General features: G+C 43.4%; 2 protein-coding genes across 2 annotated transcripts in view; both read left to right on the top strand.

Annotated features, from left to right (window-relative positions):
* The window catches only part of brsk1b (BR serine/threonine kinase 1b), a 34,698-nt gene extending 23,806 nt beyond the window's left edge, over nt 1–10,892 (top strand). Inside the window, exons 15-19 of the mRNA XM_063190983.1 lie at nt 1,214–1,262; nt 2,987–3,110; nt 4,827–5,043; nt 5,931–6,020; nt 7,154–10,892. Coding sequence (XP_063047053.1) covers nt 1,214–1,262; nt 2,987–3,110; nt 4,827–5,043; nt 5,931–6,020; nt 7,154–7,332 — 659 coding nt within the window. The 3' untranslated portion in view covers nt 7,333–10,892. The remainder of the gene's footprint in view (nt 1–1,213; nt 1,263–2,986; nt 3,111–4,826; nt 5,044–5,930; nt 6,021–7,153) is intronic.
* Nucleotides 10,893–12,681: 1,789 nt separating this feature from the next.
* The window catches only part of cpt1a2b (carnitine palmitoyltransferase 1A2b), a 59,087-nt gene continuing 51,768 nt past the window's right edge, over nt 12,682–20,000 (top strand). Inside the window, exons 1-4 of the mRNA XM_063191013.1 lie at nt 12,682–12,847; nt 15,899–16,041; nt 17,013–17,152; nt 19,818–19,992. Of these exons, the coding sequence (XP_063047083.1) occupies nt 15,901–16,041; nt 17,013–17,152; nt 19,818–19,992 (456 nt within the window). The 5' untranslated portion in view covers nt 12,682–12,847; nt 15,899–15,900. The remainder of the gene's footprint in view (nt 12,848–15,898; nt 16,042–17,012; nt 17,153–19,817; nt 19,993–20,000) is intronic.

Below are 20,000 nucleotides of genomic sequence, written 5' to 3'. Positions count from 1 at the left end.
CACACCCTGTTGTTCTGGGGAGTAGAGATTTAAAGGAGCAGTCCACCCTTTTTGATTTTCACATATTTGCTGTATTTGCTATTTATTAGCATAGCTTAGCATAATCAGTGGAAGTAAATGGGAGCATTAACATTTTGCAAAAGGTGATCATAGGACGGGTTTAAATAGCTGTTTTGCACTCTTGTGAATTTTACATTAGTTTTAAAGTATTTTATATGTGCATTTAATGATGTTTTGTTTGCTCCCATAGACTTGCATTGCTAGGCTTAATTTGGCTATACTGTTAAACTAGGCAATACAAACACATGGACAAAAATGATATGCACATTCATGAATAATGTTTGGAAATTCTGCAAATATGTGAAAATCAAAAAAGGGAGGACTGTTCCTTTAAAGATGCAAAGCATCTCTTATTGTGGTTACCGAAGGAGGACCGAGCTCTTTTGGGTGACGCTGGCAGTTTTAGAAATTATTTCATGGATACAACCCATATGTCGCTAATCAGGAAAACTATAAAACTATAAAACCGTTTTATTTATGCACAAGGTTTCAGTCTTACATCAGGTACATAGAGTTATAGAGTTATAAACGTTTTCATACATTGAAACAAGGGGTCAATTTTGCCTGTCTGAACTAACACCCCCAGCCGATTCCTCCAATTGCCCTTTTAGATGTAGGATGTCATTATTCCAATAATGCAGTTGACCTCAATTAGTTTGTGCACAAGCGGTCATTTTCACACTAAGTTGGCCCACAAAACAAGATAAACAGGTTTGAGCGGCAAGTGCTTATATTCATTCAAAGCATGTGGCAGGTTTTTAAGTGTCAGAAATGTTTCCGTGAACAGAAGCATGTTTAAACATGCGCGAAAGCAGTCAGAGCTTGAGGCGTAGTCTGTCCTCTCTGACCTTACTCGTGCTTTATGGCACTCCTTCTTCTTTTCCCCATCCTTTCCTTTCCTCCCAACTCCCTCGCTCCGTATCTTCTTTCTTTGATTTATTTTCTGCTATGTTGGTGCTATGTATACATAGTAGGTACGTGTGTATAATATGCATGTATATTTTATCGATTAAATAGTATCTACAGTATGTATAATTGTATATTGTATATACTGTAAATATATTATAATATAATAAACGACATCTCTCTCTCTCTCTCTCTCTCTCTCTCTCTCTCTCTCTCTCTCTCTCTCTCTCTCTCTCTCTCTCCCTAGTTCCTACATCTGAGGACATGTCCAGCCTGACACCGGAGTCCAGCCCAGAGTGAGTGTGATGACTAAATGATTTTCTGTCTGCTTGCCCGCTTGCCCAACTGTCCGCGTGCTCTGATCTAGCAACAGGAAAAGTGATTCAGTGGCTCGTTGATGTAATGACGATGGGAGATGAAAAGATTATGACTTGCAGTCCCCCATCGATGACATTTATCAAAAAGATGCCTTATGTTATGTGTTTATGGAACGGGCTCTGCTATTATTCATCCAGAAATGCAATTGCATCAATATAGTCAAGTCAAGTAGGTTTTATTGTCAATTTCTTTACATGCACTGGTCATACAAAGAATTTGAAATTACATTTCTTGCTTTCCCATACAGACATAGACTAAATCTAGGTAAGGACATAGACAGTATAGACATAGACAGTACTTATACATGGACTTAAGACAGTATGGACATAGACAGTGCTCATACAGACATTTAATATATTAACAATAACCCCTTTCAGCAGCCTTACATAAATAGGATTAGCCAACTACACATGTTTGGTCCACTACCAGGCCTGCGGTAGAGAAGTACAGAATAGTCTATGGTTGATGTGTCACTTAAATTAGTGTTTCTCAACGGGGGCATTGGGGAGCTCTAGGGGGGCGTTGAGAAGGATACAGCTGAAAGGGGGCGGTGCTTAGTTGCCATCGGGGGACATTAGTCCATTTAAGTTTTTAACACTACGGGGGGCGTTGTCAGGCTTATGATGAGGTCAAGGGAGCGTTGGGAGGCTTGTGATGAGGCCAAGGGGGCGTTTGTTCAAAAAAGGTTGAGAAACACTGACTTAAATGAATGACTGCAGCGGTACCTAATCTCCATAATATAACAATCTTGTCAATCTTGTCAACAGCTGTCAAGGTCATCCGTTGATGCTCCTATGATTTACTCCTCTGATCCATGGTTACGTAAACAGACAGGACTGCAGCAGCAACACTCTCACTGTATTGTTGTCAGTGTCCGCAGAACTGTTTTCCTCAATAGCGAGGGAGCCGGTGTCTCATGTTTCCAACATGGAGGACAGCAGATGGCTGAATGAATCCAAGGGAGTTTACCGCGCGTCATTAAGGAGCGTGTAGTTAGATTTGCATTGATTTGAATGAGGGCAGCATCTCGCTTTGGCCTACATGGCTGCTGTTTTTTGAAACATATCTCCGTCTTGTCATGGTTGTCGTGTCTTCGTTCTCTGTTTGCTGTTAGTGTGCTGCTGATAGTGGCAGTGCTGCTCTCCGGTCTGCAGCTGCTTTTATCTTTCATCTGCCAGTCTCTCTGACTCCCTGCTTGCTCAGCTACCGTATTGATTTGTGTGTGTGTGTGTGTGCCTGTGTGTGTGTTTGTGTGTTTGTGTGTGTGTGTGTGTGTGTGTGTGTGTGTGTGTGTGTGTGTGTGTGTGTGTGTGTGTGTGTGTGAGTGTGAGTGTGAGTGTGAGTGTGAGTGTGAGTGTGAGTGTGTGTGTGTGTGTGTGTGTGTGTGTGTGTGTACACGCGTGTGCGTGTGTTTGTGTATGTGTACGTGTTTTTGAGTGTGTGTGTGTGTGTGCGTGTGTGCGTGTGTGTGCGTGTACCTGTCTGTGTATGTGCCTGTCTGTGTATGCGCCTGTCTGTGTATGTATGCCTGTGTGTGTGTTTGTGTGTGTGTTTGTGTGTGTGTTCGTTCGTGTGCGTGCTTGTATGCGCCTGACTGTGTATGTGTGCCTGTGTGTGTCTCTGGTGCACTCTATTGGCACAGGCTGGCTAAGAAGTCCTGGTTTGGAAACTTCATCAGTATTGAGAAGGAGGAGCAGATCTTCGTGGTGATCCGAGACAAGCCACTGAGCTCCATAAAGGCAGACATCGTCCATGCCTTCCTCTCAGTAAGAATACACTGTTCTGTCTCCTTTTGTTTCATATATTACACAGTAACTGACTCACACTTGGGAATAGTCATTTCCTGATTGTTCACTAAATCCATTTTTATATACATCATTTACTTTTGGCAATTGGAAACACTGGCTGCAGTTCTTAAAGCGGCAGTTTAACAAATATTAAATCATGTAGTGTTACTAGTAGTTTTAGTTACTAGTAGTTTTAGTTACGGTAGTAAAGAAATTGGTCATATCTACTGGTATAATGTCTACACCCAGTCTGTGGCACACCAACATAACGTGGAATCATGTCGGAAAAATATACAGATAAGAAAAACTGGAAACCTTAAAGGTGCACTGTGTAATATTTGTAGTAGTTCATTTCCAGATTCCATGCTGCCCATTCACAAATGTTACCTTTTTCACCATCAAATGTGAAAGTTTTCATTATGACTGGGAAAACAGCATTTTTCATACATAAAAAGGGTGGTCTTCTCAGTGTCCGCCATTTTGAATTTCCAGAAATAGACATTTTTAGCTGCGAAACCTACTGGACTTTTGTCCTACTGGTAAATATTAGTTTATTACTTAGTAAATAATCATAACAAGATCAAATTTGTCAATAAGCAGCACAGTTTCAATGAGCAGCATAGTTTCAATACTGGCCAACATCCTACACAGTGAACCTTTACACTTAACCCTAACCTTAGTCCTAGCAGACCTAGCTTTAGGCCTAACTCATGCCTTATGTAGACTGCATTCCAAGGTTGTTTTTGAAGCCTGTTTATTGACCGTGGGAGCTCTCACACAGCTGGATTGGAGTCTGTCCAGTCCAGTCATGCCCAGGGCAGAGGGATGTTGTGTGCTGTTATGTTGCATCCTGCTCTATAATCAGCCTCTGGGGTGTTTCCTCTACAGTACAGGGGCATTAGCCTGGCTGTTGCACCAAGCCCATGGATGGAGCTTAGTCTAGGAATTCACCTCCGATAGACAGGAAGTTCTCAAAGGGAGGATCAATTTCTATCAAATGCCTCTACTGCATGTGTACTTGAATCATTTTTCTGCTTAGAAAATCATTTAGACATCAAGTGTTCTGTGAGACTGCTACAGTCATACAAATAAGAAAGAAAGAAAGAAAGAAAGAAAGAAAGAAAGAAAGAAAGAAAGAAAGAAAAAGAACATCTATTTATTTTTATTCTGAGCTCTGCTTTAGGTGCTGTTTCCACGTAGCAGGATATTTTTTTATCAGGGTATTTTTTTCTCCTGTTAGGTGTAAACGCAACATGTGGATACAAATAAATCCTCCATTGTAACGAATGCGTTTCAGCCCCCTAAACAGGATATTTTTTTCTCCTGCTTTTTATACCTGGATTTTAAATATCTGCTACGTGGAAACGGAAGGCCAAAACCAATGCAAAACCAATACAACCAGGAGAAAAAAATATCCACTTACAAAAATATCCAGCTACGTGTAAACAGCACCTTAATCACCCTTAATATTATGCCCTGTGATTTTTTTAGATGTTGTGTATCAAATTTGGTTGTAAATGACATGATATACTATATGAGATTATGTGTCATTTGCACAAGTTTCAGGTTGGGTGGGAATGATTTTTTCAACTTTCATGATGTTTTGGTGTTTTCATATTCTTACAATTGATGTATTATTCCTTAGAAAGTTGAGCACCAAAAAAATCTTTTGCCCCTGTGTCTGCCTCTGCCTAGATCCCCTCGCTCAGTCACAGCGTCATCTCCCAGACCAGTTTCCGGGCGGAATACAAGTCCTCCGGAGGGTCGTCCGTCTTCCAGAAGCCCATCAAGTTCCAGGTGGACATCGCCTTCTCCGAAGGAGAGAGGGAGCGAGACAGGGATAGGGGAAAAGAAAGAGAAGAAGGAAGGAGGGAAATGGGGATATACAGTGTGACCTTCACGCTCCTGTCAGGTACAGGTTTGTCTGCACACTCTACTATGAACTTCTGATTAAAACTGGAAGAGATGCTCTTGGTTTGGTGCAGTGTGTGCTACTGAGGTACCTACTTCATATTTTTACATTTTGAAAAATAGGTCAAGGCTCTTATTTACTATGTACAATGGTCCTGGCATGCAGTGATGAAAGCATAGCAAGGTGTTGCCTGAGACTTTCTTGTTGTAATGTACCTTCACAATACTGGAAATACTGCATGTTTGACTGTGTATGTTCAGTAGTGTAAATGTCAAGTGTATGGATGTGGCCTCATACTAGGTCACTGCAAATACCATGTGTGAGAACTGCATATTTGTTCAATGACAGAGATAGCACACTCTTCTTCCAATGCCAGTCATATATTAAAACAATGAGCACAGTTATATGTACAGAGTTTTCCAATTTCGAACGGAATATTCTCAGTATTCGGTTTAAAACAAGTTCCGGAATATTCTATTTACATATACCGGTATGTACGTATAATGCAGTGCTCTGCAACCAGAATATTCCCATAACACATTCATTCCCATTCGGAATGAATAGAGTTTACATGACTCATGTGCAAACTGACTACTGCCTGCCATCATTTTGTTTAAAATCGGAATATTCCTTGCATGTAACTGTGCTTAATGATTTGATGATGGCCTGAGGCATTTTTCAATTTTTGTATTGTACTGTACTCACTGTAGTGTATTGCTAGGTCCCAGTCATAGGTTTAAGCAGGTGGTGTCCATTCAGTGTGTATGTTCAGTACTGTAAACTGTATGTTACGTGTAATGTGGTGGACTTCTAGCTGGCCACTGTAAATGCTATGTGTGTATTTGTACTGTTTCACTTTTACACTGTTCACTGTTCTGCGTTGCCAGGTCCCAGTCGCAGGTTTAAACGGGTGGTGGAGTCCATTCAGGCTCAGCTGCTTAGCACTCACGATCAGCCTTCCGTGCAGGCACTTGCTGGTGAGTCTCACAAACCCACAGGTATGGACACTCTTTTATAAACCAAGACGTGGTACTCTCTCTCTCTGTCCACCTCTGTCTGTCTCTGTCTCTGTCTCTGTCTTTGTCACACATTCTTTTCTCTCTGTCACGTTCATACACACAAGCATGCACAATGCACGCATACAGATATGTGTGCACGCACACACAAGCATGCACATACACACATACACAAGCATGCATACAAAATAAATACATGTATGTACACTAAATATGCATTACACAAAAACCAAAACATACAAAACAATACAAAATGTATTGTCTTGCTTGAGGGTAAGATGCTGAATGAAGCAGGATGTTCTAGTTTGCCAATGGCCATGTACACTTGAATGGAAAGCATACAGGTAGAAATGTTGTCTTCTGTTCTTATGAGAATTCTTCTAAGAATAGCTTAAGCCCGATTCGCACGGGATAAATATTACCTATGGACCCCTGGTAATTCGCAATTACCCCTGGACCTCCGTGATTTTTCGGGGCGCATTCGGACGGGATAAATAAACGTCTGTTATTTAGTCAATTCACAGACATTACAAGGGAGTTCAGACGGCGCGCCTATGTAAAATTACCCCAGGACGTCTGAGTATCGCTGAAATAGAGTAGGTAATTCGCGGCGGAATTATTACCTCACAAATCGCAGACATGGCACATTCGCACAGGACTAAGATCTCAGACATTCTCTGTAATTATTCCGAATTACCGGGGGTCCATAGGTAATAAAAGTCCCGTCCGAATCGGCCTTTAGTCTAGTTTTATTTGGAATTAAACTGTATTTGCCCTGCACCTGTCCAGATGGTATGATGTGCACACTCAGCCACTTCTCAATGAATGTTTATACACGTACACACATAACATTTAGCACTATCTACGTAGCTTCCTGAATATCTACGTGTATGTCGTTATATTTGTGTTTATGTCTCTCCCTGTACATTCATCTATCTCTCTCTCTGTATGCATCTGTCCACCTGTTTGTCTATCTGCATGTTTTATTCATCCGTCTGTTTCTGTGTCTGTCTGCCTGTCTGTCTGCCTGTCTGTCTGTCTGTCTGTCTTCTTTCCTTCCCTTCTTATCCTTTGTCCCTCTTGCCCCCCGTCAGACGAAAAGAATGGGCAGCTGTCGTCATCCCACCCTCCTGGCTCCCTGAGCCGCCAGAACTCTCGCCGCTCGGAGGGTGGGGGCGACCGCGATCGTGACAGCGGCGGGCTCCAGCGGCGGGGCTCCAGCAAGGACAAGACCCGCCTGCTGTCCTCCAACGGCACCCAGTCCCAGCCCTGAGCCGTGGGGGGAGGGGGGCGACTGGACACCACCACCACCACCACCTAAAGCCACCGCCCATCCCCACCCCACCCCAACCCAACACACACACACACACACACACACACCACCAACACAACCACCACAACCACCATGGAAGAAAACCAACCCTTCTCTCCCCCCCTCCACAAACACACACACCACCAACACCAACCACTACAACCACCACGGAAGAATACCTTTGCACCCCATCCCTAGACAAAAGAGGCCTATCACAGACCCATAGAAACCCCACGCCTTTGCCCCACCCTGCCACCGCCAACATCACCCCCCAGCAATCTGCCCATGCAGCAGAAGTCAAAAAGCTTCGAGAAAAGAACATGGAGGAACACTGTGTTTTTTTTTTGGTAACAGGAGGTTCAATTTTTTTCTACCTTACTTCATCACAGAACAAAAGAAGAAGAGAACAATGTTTTTTTGTTTTGCTTTGTCGTGAGAGCTTACCTGATCAAGATTCATGTATATGTATATATATATACTGTATGTATGGCTGTGCTTGTTGTTGTATGTATACATATATGTCTTCTGTTGTAGGTAAAGGGGTTGGGCTAAGACACACGCAGCAGTGTTGAATTATTGCTGTGCATCACCAGGAGCGAATGTATTAAGTCTTCTGGGGGCACAGGGGCAGAAAACCCAAAAAGAAAACGAAAACAACCTACAGATCATCCTGTTGATTAAACACAAACAATTAGCACCAAAAAAAAATCAGGACAATGGGGCCTAGTTAACAAATAAGTTAAGTTAAACAGTTAAGAAGACATTCTTGCTGTTTTAAGGTAGAAATGTGGGGAACTACCTAGACTATAAATAGTATGCCACTGTTTTGAGAGGTGGCAAGTCAAAATTCAGTCGTATTCAGCTAGTGAAATCATGTGTACGTTATCGTGGTCTTAACGGGGTACAATCTGTGTGAGCTCACCCATCTAATGACCTATTATCAAACTAATATGCCTTTCTTAAGCCAATGCATAATGTCTTCTCGACTTATGGCGAAGACACCAACCAGAGTCTGTGAATTAATGTGAACAGAACAAAAAAAAAGAAATCCCTGAATAATTGAGTGCAGAAAATGTGCTCTCGTCGTCGTGCTACACAGTCTGCATGAGCCAGTGTGAAAAATAAAGACACAAAGAAAAATGCATGACTGGCCATTGCCTCTGTCCCTCCCTAAAGTCTGTCAACAAACGGGTGACAAAAGTCACATTTCTTGATCCAAAATGGGGCCCAGTTGCAGCAGGTTGCTGGTTAAGTCCTATGCATATGAGTGGCCAGGGCGGACACACGAAAGAGGGACAGAGGACAGAAATGGCTTTTACATTGCAAGAGGGGACAAAAAATGGAAAGGGTATCCATGGCACAAAATGTATGTTATTTTTTGTTTTTTAATGTGATCTGTTCCTCACTGAAGATGATAATGTTTACTGTCTGTCAAATGAGATGAAAAAAAGCCAACGTAGTGAATGTTTAAACAAGAAATGCTATTTTCAAAGTATTTATTTGATTTATTTATATATATTTTAAACACCGTCTTTTTATTGGTTTGTTGTTTATTTATTTATTTGTTTATTTATTATTTATTTATTGACATATTTATTTGTCTCACTGGAAGAGAATAATAATGTAACAATAACTGCTGCTGGTAGTTGTCAGAAAGACAACTAATTGAAATCAGCGGGTTGTAAGCATGACTGCAAAGACACATGGAAACAGTTAAGAATGGCTGCCCCACTGGAACTGTGGAGTCATCTTACAAGACCTGAAGGGATGAAGGGAAAAAATGACCTCGTTTCCTTTAAAATAATTTAAAAGAAATCAATGCTGCAAACATCCTTCCAGCCACCACTTCTAAATATTTTTTTGTGTGTGTTCATCATCTTATGTGATGTATCAGTGGACTGAATTTCAACTACGACATGACTTTGAAGGGATTTTAATCCTTTTTGGAACTTTCTAGAAACTTTTCCGTGAATGGAAAGAAAAGGACTAAAATGACTCCAAGAGGGTGAGCAGACACAAAAGGAGGAATGAAAAAAATGGATGTAAGCCACACCTTTCCCTCTCCTCCCTTCAGAATGTTACTCAAAAGAAGAGCCCAAAACTTTGAACTCTGTGTGTTCAACCTGAACACATCCTGAACACAACCAGTATTCGCACCCACACAGACCAAACACACACAAACACATACACTGATTCTGCTGAACTGTCTGTGACAGATTCCTCTCATCTCACAGAGGAAAAGAATAGTGAGATGGGTTTTGCAACAAGAAAGCACTGTATTCATACACAAGATTAAAAAAACAATAAGTAGGATCAAAACCCAGTCCACTCAAACCCCACTCCACCTCCCCCACCCTTGGCAGTGCTTTCACCAAGACAACTATACTTCAAAGTACAGATGTGAAGATGGGAGAGCATCGGGACCTTTTAGGACATTTTGGTCTCAAGACGCTCCCTCTTGCCCTGTCTGCAAACAGACAAACTTGACCTTTAAAGCACAGGGTACATGATTGCTTCCATCCATTCATCCCAACAACAACAAAATATACAAAAAAACCAACAGGATCATCCATGATGCCCTCCGTCACCTGTAAGTCACCTCCATCCATCCTTCTGCAGGTCTTTGTTTCCTCTCCAGCCTGGATTATGATTATTTTTTGCTGCCATCCATTATGCAATGTATTTTTTGGTAGCCAAACGCAACCCCTGACCGCGATCACAGCTTTGTTTTGGATTGCCTCAACTGTCCCCAGCGCCCACCATCCTCTACCCACCACCCACCACCACTCAGCTGCTGCACAGCCTGATGTTTGTTTTTTGCTCACCAGCCAAGCCAACCCTTCTAGAAGGTTCCTCTGGTGCTTCTTAGCCTTGTTGTTCATCCACGGTGACCCCCCCTTTGCATGTCAGAGCCGAGCGGAGGGCTGGCTGCCATCTTGTTGTCGTCGGCCCTCTGCACGCTGAATGTCCGAACTGCATGCATGCCTAACCATGTCTGTCCACTCTCTCTCTCTCTCTCTCTCTCTCTCTCTCTCTCTCTCTCTCTCTCTCTCTCTCTCGTGCGCGCTCTCTCTCTGTCTGCTGCTGGCAGGAGCTGAACCACACTGACACTAATCATCATCGCCTTAATCGTGCTTTTTTGAAGAAATCTGTGTGCCCTTGGGGGAAAAGCTCTGGCCAGGCCTGTGTCATCGGCTCGCTGCTCCAAAGCACACGTGTGACGTTATTTACCATTTACAAACAAACAAAACACACTTTTGGATTGTACGCTTCCACCATCTCCTGGGTTCATTCCCATGAACATGCACACACACACTAACACATTAACATGCAAAACACCCTCATGCAAATGCCCATTGTGGACTTCAAAAAGACTTCAACCTTGCTGGACTTTCTGGGAATGTCGGTTGGTCTTGAAAGTCCAACATCTCTTTTTAACCTTTCTCTTCTTTTCTTGTCACTTGTCATTCATTGTCCTGGACACTCCCTACATCACCCCCTTCTCCCCACCCCCCATTCTTCACAGGTTTCTCTCTCTGTCTCTCTCTCTCTCTCTCTCTCTCTCTCTCTCTCTCTCTCTCTCTCTCTCTCCCCACTCTCTACATTCTCATCTGTTTGCTCTCCACTACCCCCCCCCCCCCCTCTCTCTCTCTCAATGTCTTCACCCCACCCTCCTCCATCACCTCACCAGAAGTGTCAATCATGGTTTCAGAAAGTTATACCCCTGCAATGTTTCTCATCTAACACCAATGACTTTGATGAGTAGCTGCCCTAACGGTCTGTTGGAGGGCACACTCCGATCAGCAGACTCACAGGATCAAATTTGTGGTGGTTATATAGCCTAATAAACTAGAGTCTAGACCAAACCCTACTGGCAAAACGTGCTTTTTTTGCCTGCTGGGTTGGTCATTCCTCACACCATAGGGGATAGTCATAGCTGGGCCATGAATCTGGCCTTGCTCCGACCTCTAATTACAACACTGTTTAGTGTTGAATCTGTGTAGCCAGTCATTAGGATGGGCCTAGCAGCAGCAGCATGGTGACTGTGCCTATGGTGCGGGCCCAGACTATATGTTTCATGTTCTAGTCTTGCTTGCCAGGCTTAGCGGACATTGTTTACTTTCTGAAGCTAGGATTGAGGCTTCTGCACCCTCACCTCCCCAACACATACATTATATACCTCCCATCTTCATGTATGCATACGCTTCTGTGCGCTCTGTAACCCATGCCTTGATTGTTTAGTCATCACTGCTGTGCTCATGCTATGGAACCTTGGCTCTCATTCTTGTCAACATAAATTGATATTCCAGTTAAGATTGTAAGATTATACTCTCTTCCCCCATGCACAGTAGAAACTTCTTTTTTTCCATATTAAAGATTGACATCAATTGGGGAAAGCATTATCACAATGATGAAAAATGAGAAAAATGTCTGTACTATAATAAAAAATGAAAGTGCACTATTATTATTGCCTGTGATTAAAAAAAAAAACAATAAACAACATAATGAAGAATGTGTTTCAATTTGTCTTTGCAATTAAGCCTGATGAAGCCTACACAGTAGGTATACTGTACATAGTCAATGGGCAGTCATGGGTAAGCGGTAGGGCGTCATACTTGTAGCCCAAAGGTTGCCGGTTTGACTCCCGACCCACCAGGTTGGTGAGGGGAGTAATTAACCAGTGCTCTGCCTCTACCCCATCCTCCTCCATGACTGAGGTAGTACCCTGAGCATGGTACCATCCCGCCGCACTGTTCCCTTGGGGTGCTATTGAGGGCTGCCCCCTTGCACGGTTGAGGCATAAATTCTATTTCGTTGTGTGCAGTGTTCACTGTTGTGTTGTGTCACAATGACAATGGGAGTTGGAGTTTCCCAGTTGGCTTTCACTTCACTTTCAACATTCTGCTCTGGTGGAAATCCATAATGGATCCAGAGATGCTTGGCACATGTGAGCGAAGTCTTCAGGACCGCAAATACCATACATATCCAATCACTTGACACATGAAAGAGCATCGTGCAAAACAATAACATCATCAGTAACCTACTGAATAGGAGTGGATGGTGTGAAGAAGACAGAAGACAGGCAAGCCTTTTCATAGCCTAATTGCATAACTAGCCATCAGGCACCACCAGATGCGTTTATTGTGGAAATTTACAAATGTGTTCCAGGCAAAATGGAGAGGTAATATTGTTCATGAAATTTTGAAAGGCCAAAAAGCATCATCATTTTCCACAGTGCGACCTAGCCTTACGTGAGCGTGCACGATTGGTGTTGACGTCACCACGCTGGTATGTAAATGTATGGCGGCGAGTTTGTGGGGGGTGGGGGCTTGCTTACTGTATCGGCTAGTGGTAAGGAAAGGGTTTGCGTGTGCGCGATTCAGAAGACTAGTTCTACACATCTGTGTTGGACAGCTAGCCATCGCGTCTGTGCCTTTCTCTAGATCTAGCGCGGATACATAGGATTTCATCTCAGGTATGTAAACGGCACAAGTTGGTCTTTCCTGGTGCATAAAATCTTCACACCTATCGTATTTAGTGTGTTATAATCCAATCATCCAAAGCATCGCTGTTTAATTGCTTTTGTGTAGCAGACCCATGGCTGGATGTTGACGGATGAAGAGAACGAATGAATATCTGTGCACGCCCAATGCGTGCATAGCCTGTACAGTTCGTTTATAAGGTGTAAGTTATTGGGCTAGGAAGGCCCTTCCTGCAATTTTATGGCATTTCTATATAGGATCAGGTAATATGTTTCAGTTATGAAGTTCATTTTTGGTATGTGTAGTGTATGGTTGCATGCAGGAGTCCCATTTCTGGTTTCGGTGATCAAACCTCTTTTTTTCTCGTCAACGGCGTGTGTGCTCTTCCTTATTTTGCTATTCTCATAGACTTTTTGCGCGGAATACATGACGGAAACTAAGATAGTGTGCCAGGGTGATATTTTTTTCCAGTGCGAAGTTGACATGGCGAAGTTAACATGGCGAATGTCAACACAACCTGTCGCTACTTATCTCTGCGTATCTACTGGATTGTCACCATCAGTTGATATTGTGCCCACCTTGCCAGTTGCCCCCCATCCTTATCTCAATATCCGGTTCGTATCACTGTACATTCTAAGATCACCTATCAAGTGGAACTGGAACATTTGCACTGCAACAATGTGGCATTGAATTATTTGCCACGGGCTGGAGTGGAGTGAGAAGTAGGTTACCGCCTTAACTACTTCACAGACTTTCGGCAGCAGAAACTATTTCAGTCACATTGGTCTAAACGTCTAGTGTCCAGTGGAGGTAATGGGGCAAATGTACTCCGACTTATAAATAGAATGTGTAGGCTGCATTATGTATAAGACAACGGCTCCTTGACCTAATTCACAAATCATACACACTCAGGGAGGGGGAAAAAGAAGTGATGAACTAAAGTCCTTATCAGGAAGTTTTTTTCTTTTCTTTTCAATTCATTCCGTTTTGTTGTTGAGCAAGTTTCCCCAGTGCCTCATGTCATTATTTGAAGCCAGCTTTACCGCCCTGCCTCGCCTCCTACTCTCCTGTGCTTGTAGCCCTCTGAACGGGACTGAGAGGGACTCTTTGTGCCTGCTCCCTTCTCCCTTTCCCTCTCTTTCCTTTCCTTCCCCTCTTTCTCTCTCCCTCGGCCTCGCCCCCTCTCCACCGGCATGTGGCAGATGCCATGAGCTGTGGGACTGTTTCCTTCATACAATGCTGCTCTTCTCTGTGTTTGCTGTGCTATTGAGAACAACTTGCCCATTCCTACTTCCAAACAGGGGTTATGAGGGAGAGAATACATGCATAACATGCATTGAATAGCCTACTACTAAACCATCTGATTTCCAGATTGAGGAAAAAAAGGCAAAATAGTTGGAGAGAATTTCTACAGTTGGCCATAGGCCTAGAGTGAAGATGCTTTCTTCCTCAACTGTCTGTCCCTCAGTTACATGTGTGTCACTAGTCCAACATTGCATAATGTTGCATAGTGTTATCATCAGGACACAAAGTACATGTAGGAACCTGACTGTGTTGGATGAATGAAAGTCGCATTGGTTATAACGCGTCTGCCAAATGCAATGTAGTGTAATGTAATGATTCATTCATTCATTCATTCATTCATTCATTCATTCATTCATTCATTCATTCATTCATTCATTCATTCATTCGTTCATTCACAACCTGGCCATGGTCTTAAATCATTAATGAAATAGAACCAATGATGAGGCCAGACTCAAACTCATTCACTTTGATCTTCTGTTGATGCCTTGGTGGCCATGTAAAGTACTCAAGTGTTTACTTTTTCTATTTTTGTGACTTCATATATCTTGTGCTACATGGCTTGTCTGAGAGAATGCTTATAGTAAACTCCCTATGTCCGTCTATGGAGGTCATGGATAGAACTGATAGAACATGTTGGAACTGGGCCTATATTACGGTAAAACTAACAATTAAGCTCACACTGAGTTTGACTGACTGAAGAATAATTCGACATGAAGGTGCTGTGCCTGTTTCTTCTCTCCCACTGTGTCCCTCACCTCAAGGTTTGCATATCAAGCTGCTCCAATGATGATGCTGTTATTGCACAGCTGGCTAGTCTAGAAATCACATTCTGGTCAATGTCAAGTTGAAACAAGTGGTAAACATCCTATTAGAAGCCTAGCGCCTTTTGTTTTCCCTAAGAAACTGAAACCATGGAAGTGTTTTACGAGGTTTACTGAGTGTACTTATTTGGGTTACCACTTAACTGCCTTCTTACAATACCACAAGGCAAAGTTAAGGTCAATGCGGTCATTCACACTTAGCAGTCTGTGTGTTGCATCAACTCTTGTTTTCCCAACCACAGCACAACATAACCTTGAACATTAGAACTATGGATTGATTAACACCAAACTGCAACTTAAATCTGCAAAACCTGATCAGTGTGATCAATCGATGAACAGAATGTAGAACGCTGTCTGACAACATTGCATGACAATTAGGCCGCACTGTCACGGTGAGACCATTGTCACCTCCTCGTAGTCTGGTGTAGTGAGTGACATTAGGACCTGCCTGCTACATTTTTTCCCCCTCTCCTCTCAAGAACTGTTCTAGGGCACACTGATTGATCATGCACCAAGCGGAGCCTGGTCCCATCCTGTGTCTGCATCTGTTGTTTTCTTACAACGTAATTGAGGCTAATGTGTTGCTACACTCATCGTGTTTATTTCAATACCTTCCTTCATCAGGGCATTCAATGTCCTGATATCAAATGAGAGAGCAAATTTTTGCAAGATATTGAATTTAAAAAAAAAATAGTTGTATGGCGATATCAATAATGACAAGCTTGGGATGTGTCAAGAGGCTGTAGGAAATTAAGTAAAAAAGTATAATTTTTCTCTCTCTCTCTCTCTCTCTCTCTCTCTCTCTCTCTCTCTCTCTCTCTCTCTCTCTCCTCTCTCTTGCTCTCTCTCTCTCTCTCTCTCTCTCTCTCTCTCTCTCCCTCTCTCTCTCTCTCTCTCCCCATCCTCCACCCTCCACAGTCATGGCGGAAGCTCACCAGGCGGTGGCCTTCCAGTTCACCATCACTCCAGAGGGGGTGGACCTGCAGCTGTCCTACCAGGCCCTCAGCCACATCTACCAGTCGGGCATGCGCTCCTGGAAGAAGAGGATCAGCCGCATGAGGGTAATGCAGCATCGCACATTCATTATATTGCCTTGTTTTTAGTGTAGGGCAGTCATAGCCTGATTATCATCGACTCTTTGAGACTTGGTCTGACCAAGAGCATAACAATAAACATTTCCCAAACGGTATGGTTGACTTGCCTCCCGTGGTTTACTAATGGTTGTATGCTTCCTGACAAAGTGGGAGGAGTTCCCGATTCTTCGGGAGCTCAGAAAAGATATTGTATTGCTCTTGGCCTGACTAGAAGCAACGCTGAAGGTGTTGCGTTTCTAGGAGGGCACGGCCTGGCTAGGGCAGTCGTGGCCTAATGGTTAGGTAGGTGGGCTTAAGATCACAAGTTCATCAATTCGAATCCCACCTTTACCTCTGCCTACACCTCCATCCATGGCTGAAGTGTCCTTGAGAAAGAGACCTATCCCCCACACTCCTCCAGGGACTGTAACCAATACCCTGTAAATAACTAAGTTGCTTTGGATGAAACCTTCAGCGTCCACGTCCACAAACACTAGTGTAATGTAGTGTTTGTGGACGTGTTTATAGGGTTTCGTGGACATGCATTGAGCTGTTTTATTGTACGATTTTGTAAATGTCTACATCATTTCATACATACACTGCAGCTCCTACAGCATGTCATTAAGTATTTGTATGTATGACAAATGTTGTTGAATGAACCGGTGCTAGGCTAGCTTGTAGGATTTTTAAAATACAATTATCTCACGAGAATACTTCAAGTAGATACTAAATCAAGAAAGCTGTCAAGCTTTTTACCATTTTACATAAATGGCTTTGTCCATGTGTCCATGTAGGAATGTGTGTCACTGAGATTGAACAAGACGGTGGGGTGGGGGTGGGGCTGAGATAGTGAAGGGGGATGTGTTAATTCAAGTGTATCCTTGGTGACGGATCCCCTCTCTCTCTCTCTCTCTCTCTCTCTCTCTTCTTTCTGGGTCTGTCTGTTTGTCTCCTCACAGAATAGCGTGATAAAGGGCGTGTATCCCGCCAGCCCTTCCTCATGGCTCTTTGTTGTCATAGCGATCCTGAGCACTCTCTACATGCAGTCAGACCCCTCCATGGGCCTCATTGCTAAGATACAGGAGAACCTGCCACTCAGGTGAGACAACACACCCCCCTTCTCCTCCTTCTCCACCTCCACCTCCATCTGTCCATCCCCTTCTCTCCGACCACCTTCTCACTCCTCACCTCCTTCTCCTCCACCACCTCCCATCTTCTGTCCACCACTTCTTCCACCCCCATCGTGCCCATCTGCTCTTCACCTACTGTGTCCTTCTCCTCCACCACCTCCTGTGTTGTGTCCACCACCTCCATCTGCCCATCCATCCCTCTTGTCTCCCACCACCTCTTTTGGCTACATCACCTCCTTCTTCATAGTTGTAATACTGCGCTATATAAATACATGTTGTTGTTGTAGTTGTTGTTGTTCTACCCCACCACCTCTTTCTGTTTGCCCACCATCTCCATCTCCTACACCTCCTGTTAGTCCATCTTCTCCTACACCATCTCCTATCTTGTCCACTAGCCCCCCCCCTCCTCTCCTCCTCCATCTTCCCCACCATCCCCAGCTCCCTCCTTGCCCATCTTGTCCTTCTTGTTCACCACATACTTCCCCAAGTCAAGCTGAGACAAGTGGACAAATTTGCTGGGTGTCACCCTGCAAGTGGCAGTGGACAACTGGCTGAATATGCAGGGTGTAACTGCACACAAACACAGAGATGCCGAATAACTCATCTGGCACTGTGGTGATTTCAGTCATATACTGTAGGGCAGTGATTCTCAAAGTGTGGTCCAGCAGGGACCACTGGGACCACTAGTGGTCTGAGACAGAGCTCAGGTGGTCTGCGAGGGGATTTCTACTTTTCTAAGACAAGTTAGCAGTAGGCTATATTTGTAACATTATTACAAAACTAAACAAAGCTGAAATCTCATTTTCACAACAATTAGACAGGCTTGTAAAGTATGTGATCTGCATCAAAATTAGCAGTCAAATTAGAACCCGTCAACTGTCAATTAAGTTGACGGGTGGTCCCTGAACATTTTTGGGGGGGACAAAGTGGTCCTCGGTCTGAAACAGTTTGAGAAACACTGCTGTAGGGTGTACATGGAACAACTGTTCACCGGGAGACAGTACAGTACGTATGCATCCAGTACAATGCACACACAGTAAAGATACAAAGTTCCAAACATAAACTTTGGCCTTGTTCTCAAGATGTGTTCCCGGACTGTTTTGTCTAGAAACCATGACACTATCTGATAGGGGTCTTCTGAACTGTTTACAGAGCGACTTTAATACATAACTGAGCAGTGCTGCCTTACAAAGTAGAGCTACTCTGCTTTAATATAGGAACAGGAAAATGTTTCAATCTGGCCTGGGTTGATGGGATATTTTTCTGAGTGAAATCTGAGTGAAAAATCCGAATGCTGTGCCTCAAGCATTTAAAAAGCCGGCATCTCGTTACTGAAACCAAGAGCTACTTCAAATAGAGTAGATCCATTTCATCTCGAGTTACCAGGTTTTTTAATAAACCTTTTCAATATCACTTCCTTTCTCTATTTATCTCTGTTCTTTTTCCAGATTTCTTTTTCTCTCTCTCTCTATCTCTCTCACTCTCTCTCTCTCTCTCTCTCTCTCTCTCTCTCTGCCCTCTCTCTGCCCTCTCTCTCTGCCCTTTACTCCAACACCTTTCATTTACTCCCCCACTGTTTGCGTCCTCCTGTGTCATTCCTGTCTTGCAATATAACCCATCCCTCTTCCCGTTACATGCCCACCATCTGATGATGATGATGATGATGATGATGATGATGATGGGGGTTTGGGGAATACTCCTGTTGTCCACCACATCCCTTGTTGTCCTCCCTTCATGGGCCTAGACTACAAAGCTGATTCAGGATAAGTTACGGTTAAGTTAAAAGGTAAATCATCTAATACAATGACTTTTCTTAAGAAAATGAGGACTCCAGGCTCTTCTGTTAGATGATTTACCTCTTAACTTAACCTTAACTTATCCTGAACCAGCTTTGTAGTCTAGGCCCATGTGTCTTGTTCACCTCACCTTGCTCTTGTTTATCACCCTACTGGTTATAACATTCACTGCCTCTGGTGCAATTGCTTCATTCATTCATTCATTCATTCATTCATTCATTCATTCATTCATTCATTCATTCATTCATTCATTCATTCATTCATTCATTCATTCATTCATTCATTCATTCATTCATTCATTCTCTTTTTCTTTTACTTTTCCCAGCTTTTGTCTCCTCCCCTTTGCTTTGCTTTGTTTTCTTGCTGTGCAACCGCTCTCTCCTGGTGGAGTCAAGGATTGTGCCTTAATTTGCCAACATTGAATCATTTGAGAAAAATGTGTAAATGGTGTATAGACAAAGGGCTCTGGTCTGTTGATGGTAAATACTGTTGATGGTAATCTACTGTTTCCTCGGTAATGATGATTTGCTGCATGTTTTTGTTTTGTTATGATGCGGTTGGTTGGTATATGAATGGGTGGGATGTGGATGAGTGGATACATTCACTTGGTTGTACCATGTCATGATGCGATCTGGCGGCAGTACTATAATAAATGAGTACTAAATGTCTCTGTCTCTGTCTCTCTCTCTCTCTCTCTCTCTCTCTCTCTCTCTGACTCTGTCTCTGCATGTCTCTCTGACTCTGTCTTCCTGACTTTCTCTCGTTCTCTTTCTCTCTCGCTCTCTATTTCTCGCTCTCTCCCTCTCTCTCTCCCCCTCTCTCTCTCTCTCTCCCCCAGCCTGACTCAGTTCAGTTCTCAGGGCCAGACGATGGTGTCCGCTCTGGTCTTCAGTACGCTGCTGTGGCTGTCTCTGATCCTCACGCTGCGCTTCTGCCTCAAGCTGCTGCTCTCCTACCACCGCTGGATGTTCGAGCAGCACGGACGCGTCTCCACCGCCACCAAAGTCTGGGTGGTCAGTAA

This window comes from Engraulis encrasicolus, chromosome 2, assembly GCF_034702125.1.
Source record: "Engraulis encrasicolus isolate BLACKSEA-1 chromosome 2, IST_EnEncr_1.0, whole genome shotgun sequence".
Classification (NCBI taxonomy): Eukaryota; Metazoa; Chordata; class Actinopteri; order Clupeiformes; family Engraulidae; genus Engraulis; species Engraulis encrasicolus.
This window is presented reverse-complemented; position numbering and strand designations above follow the sequence as displayed.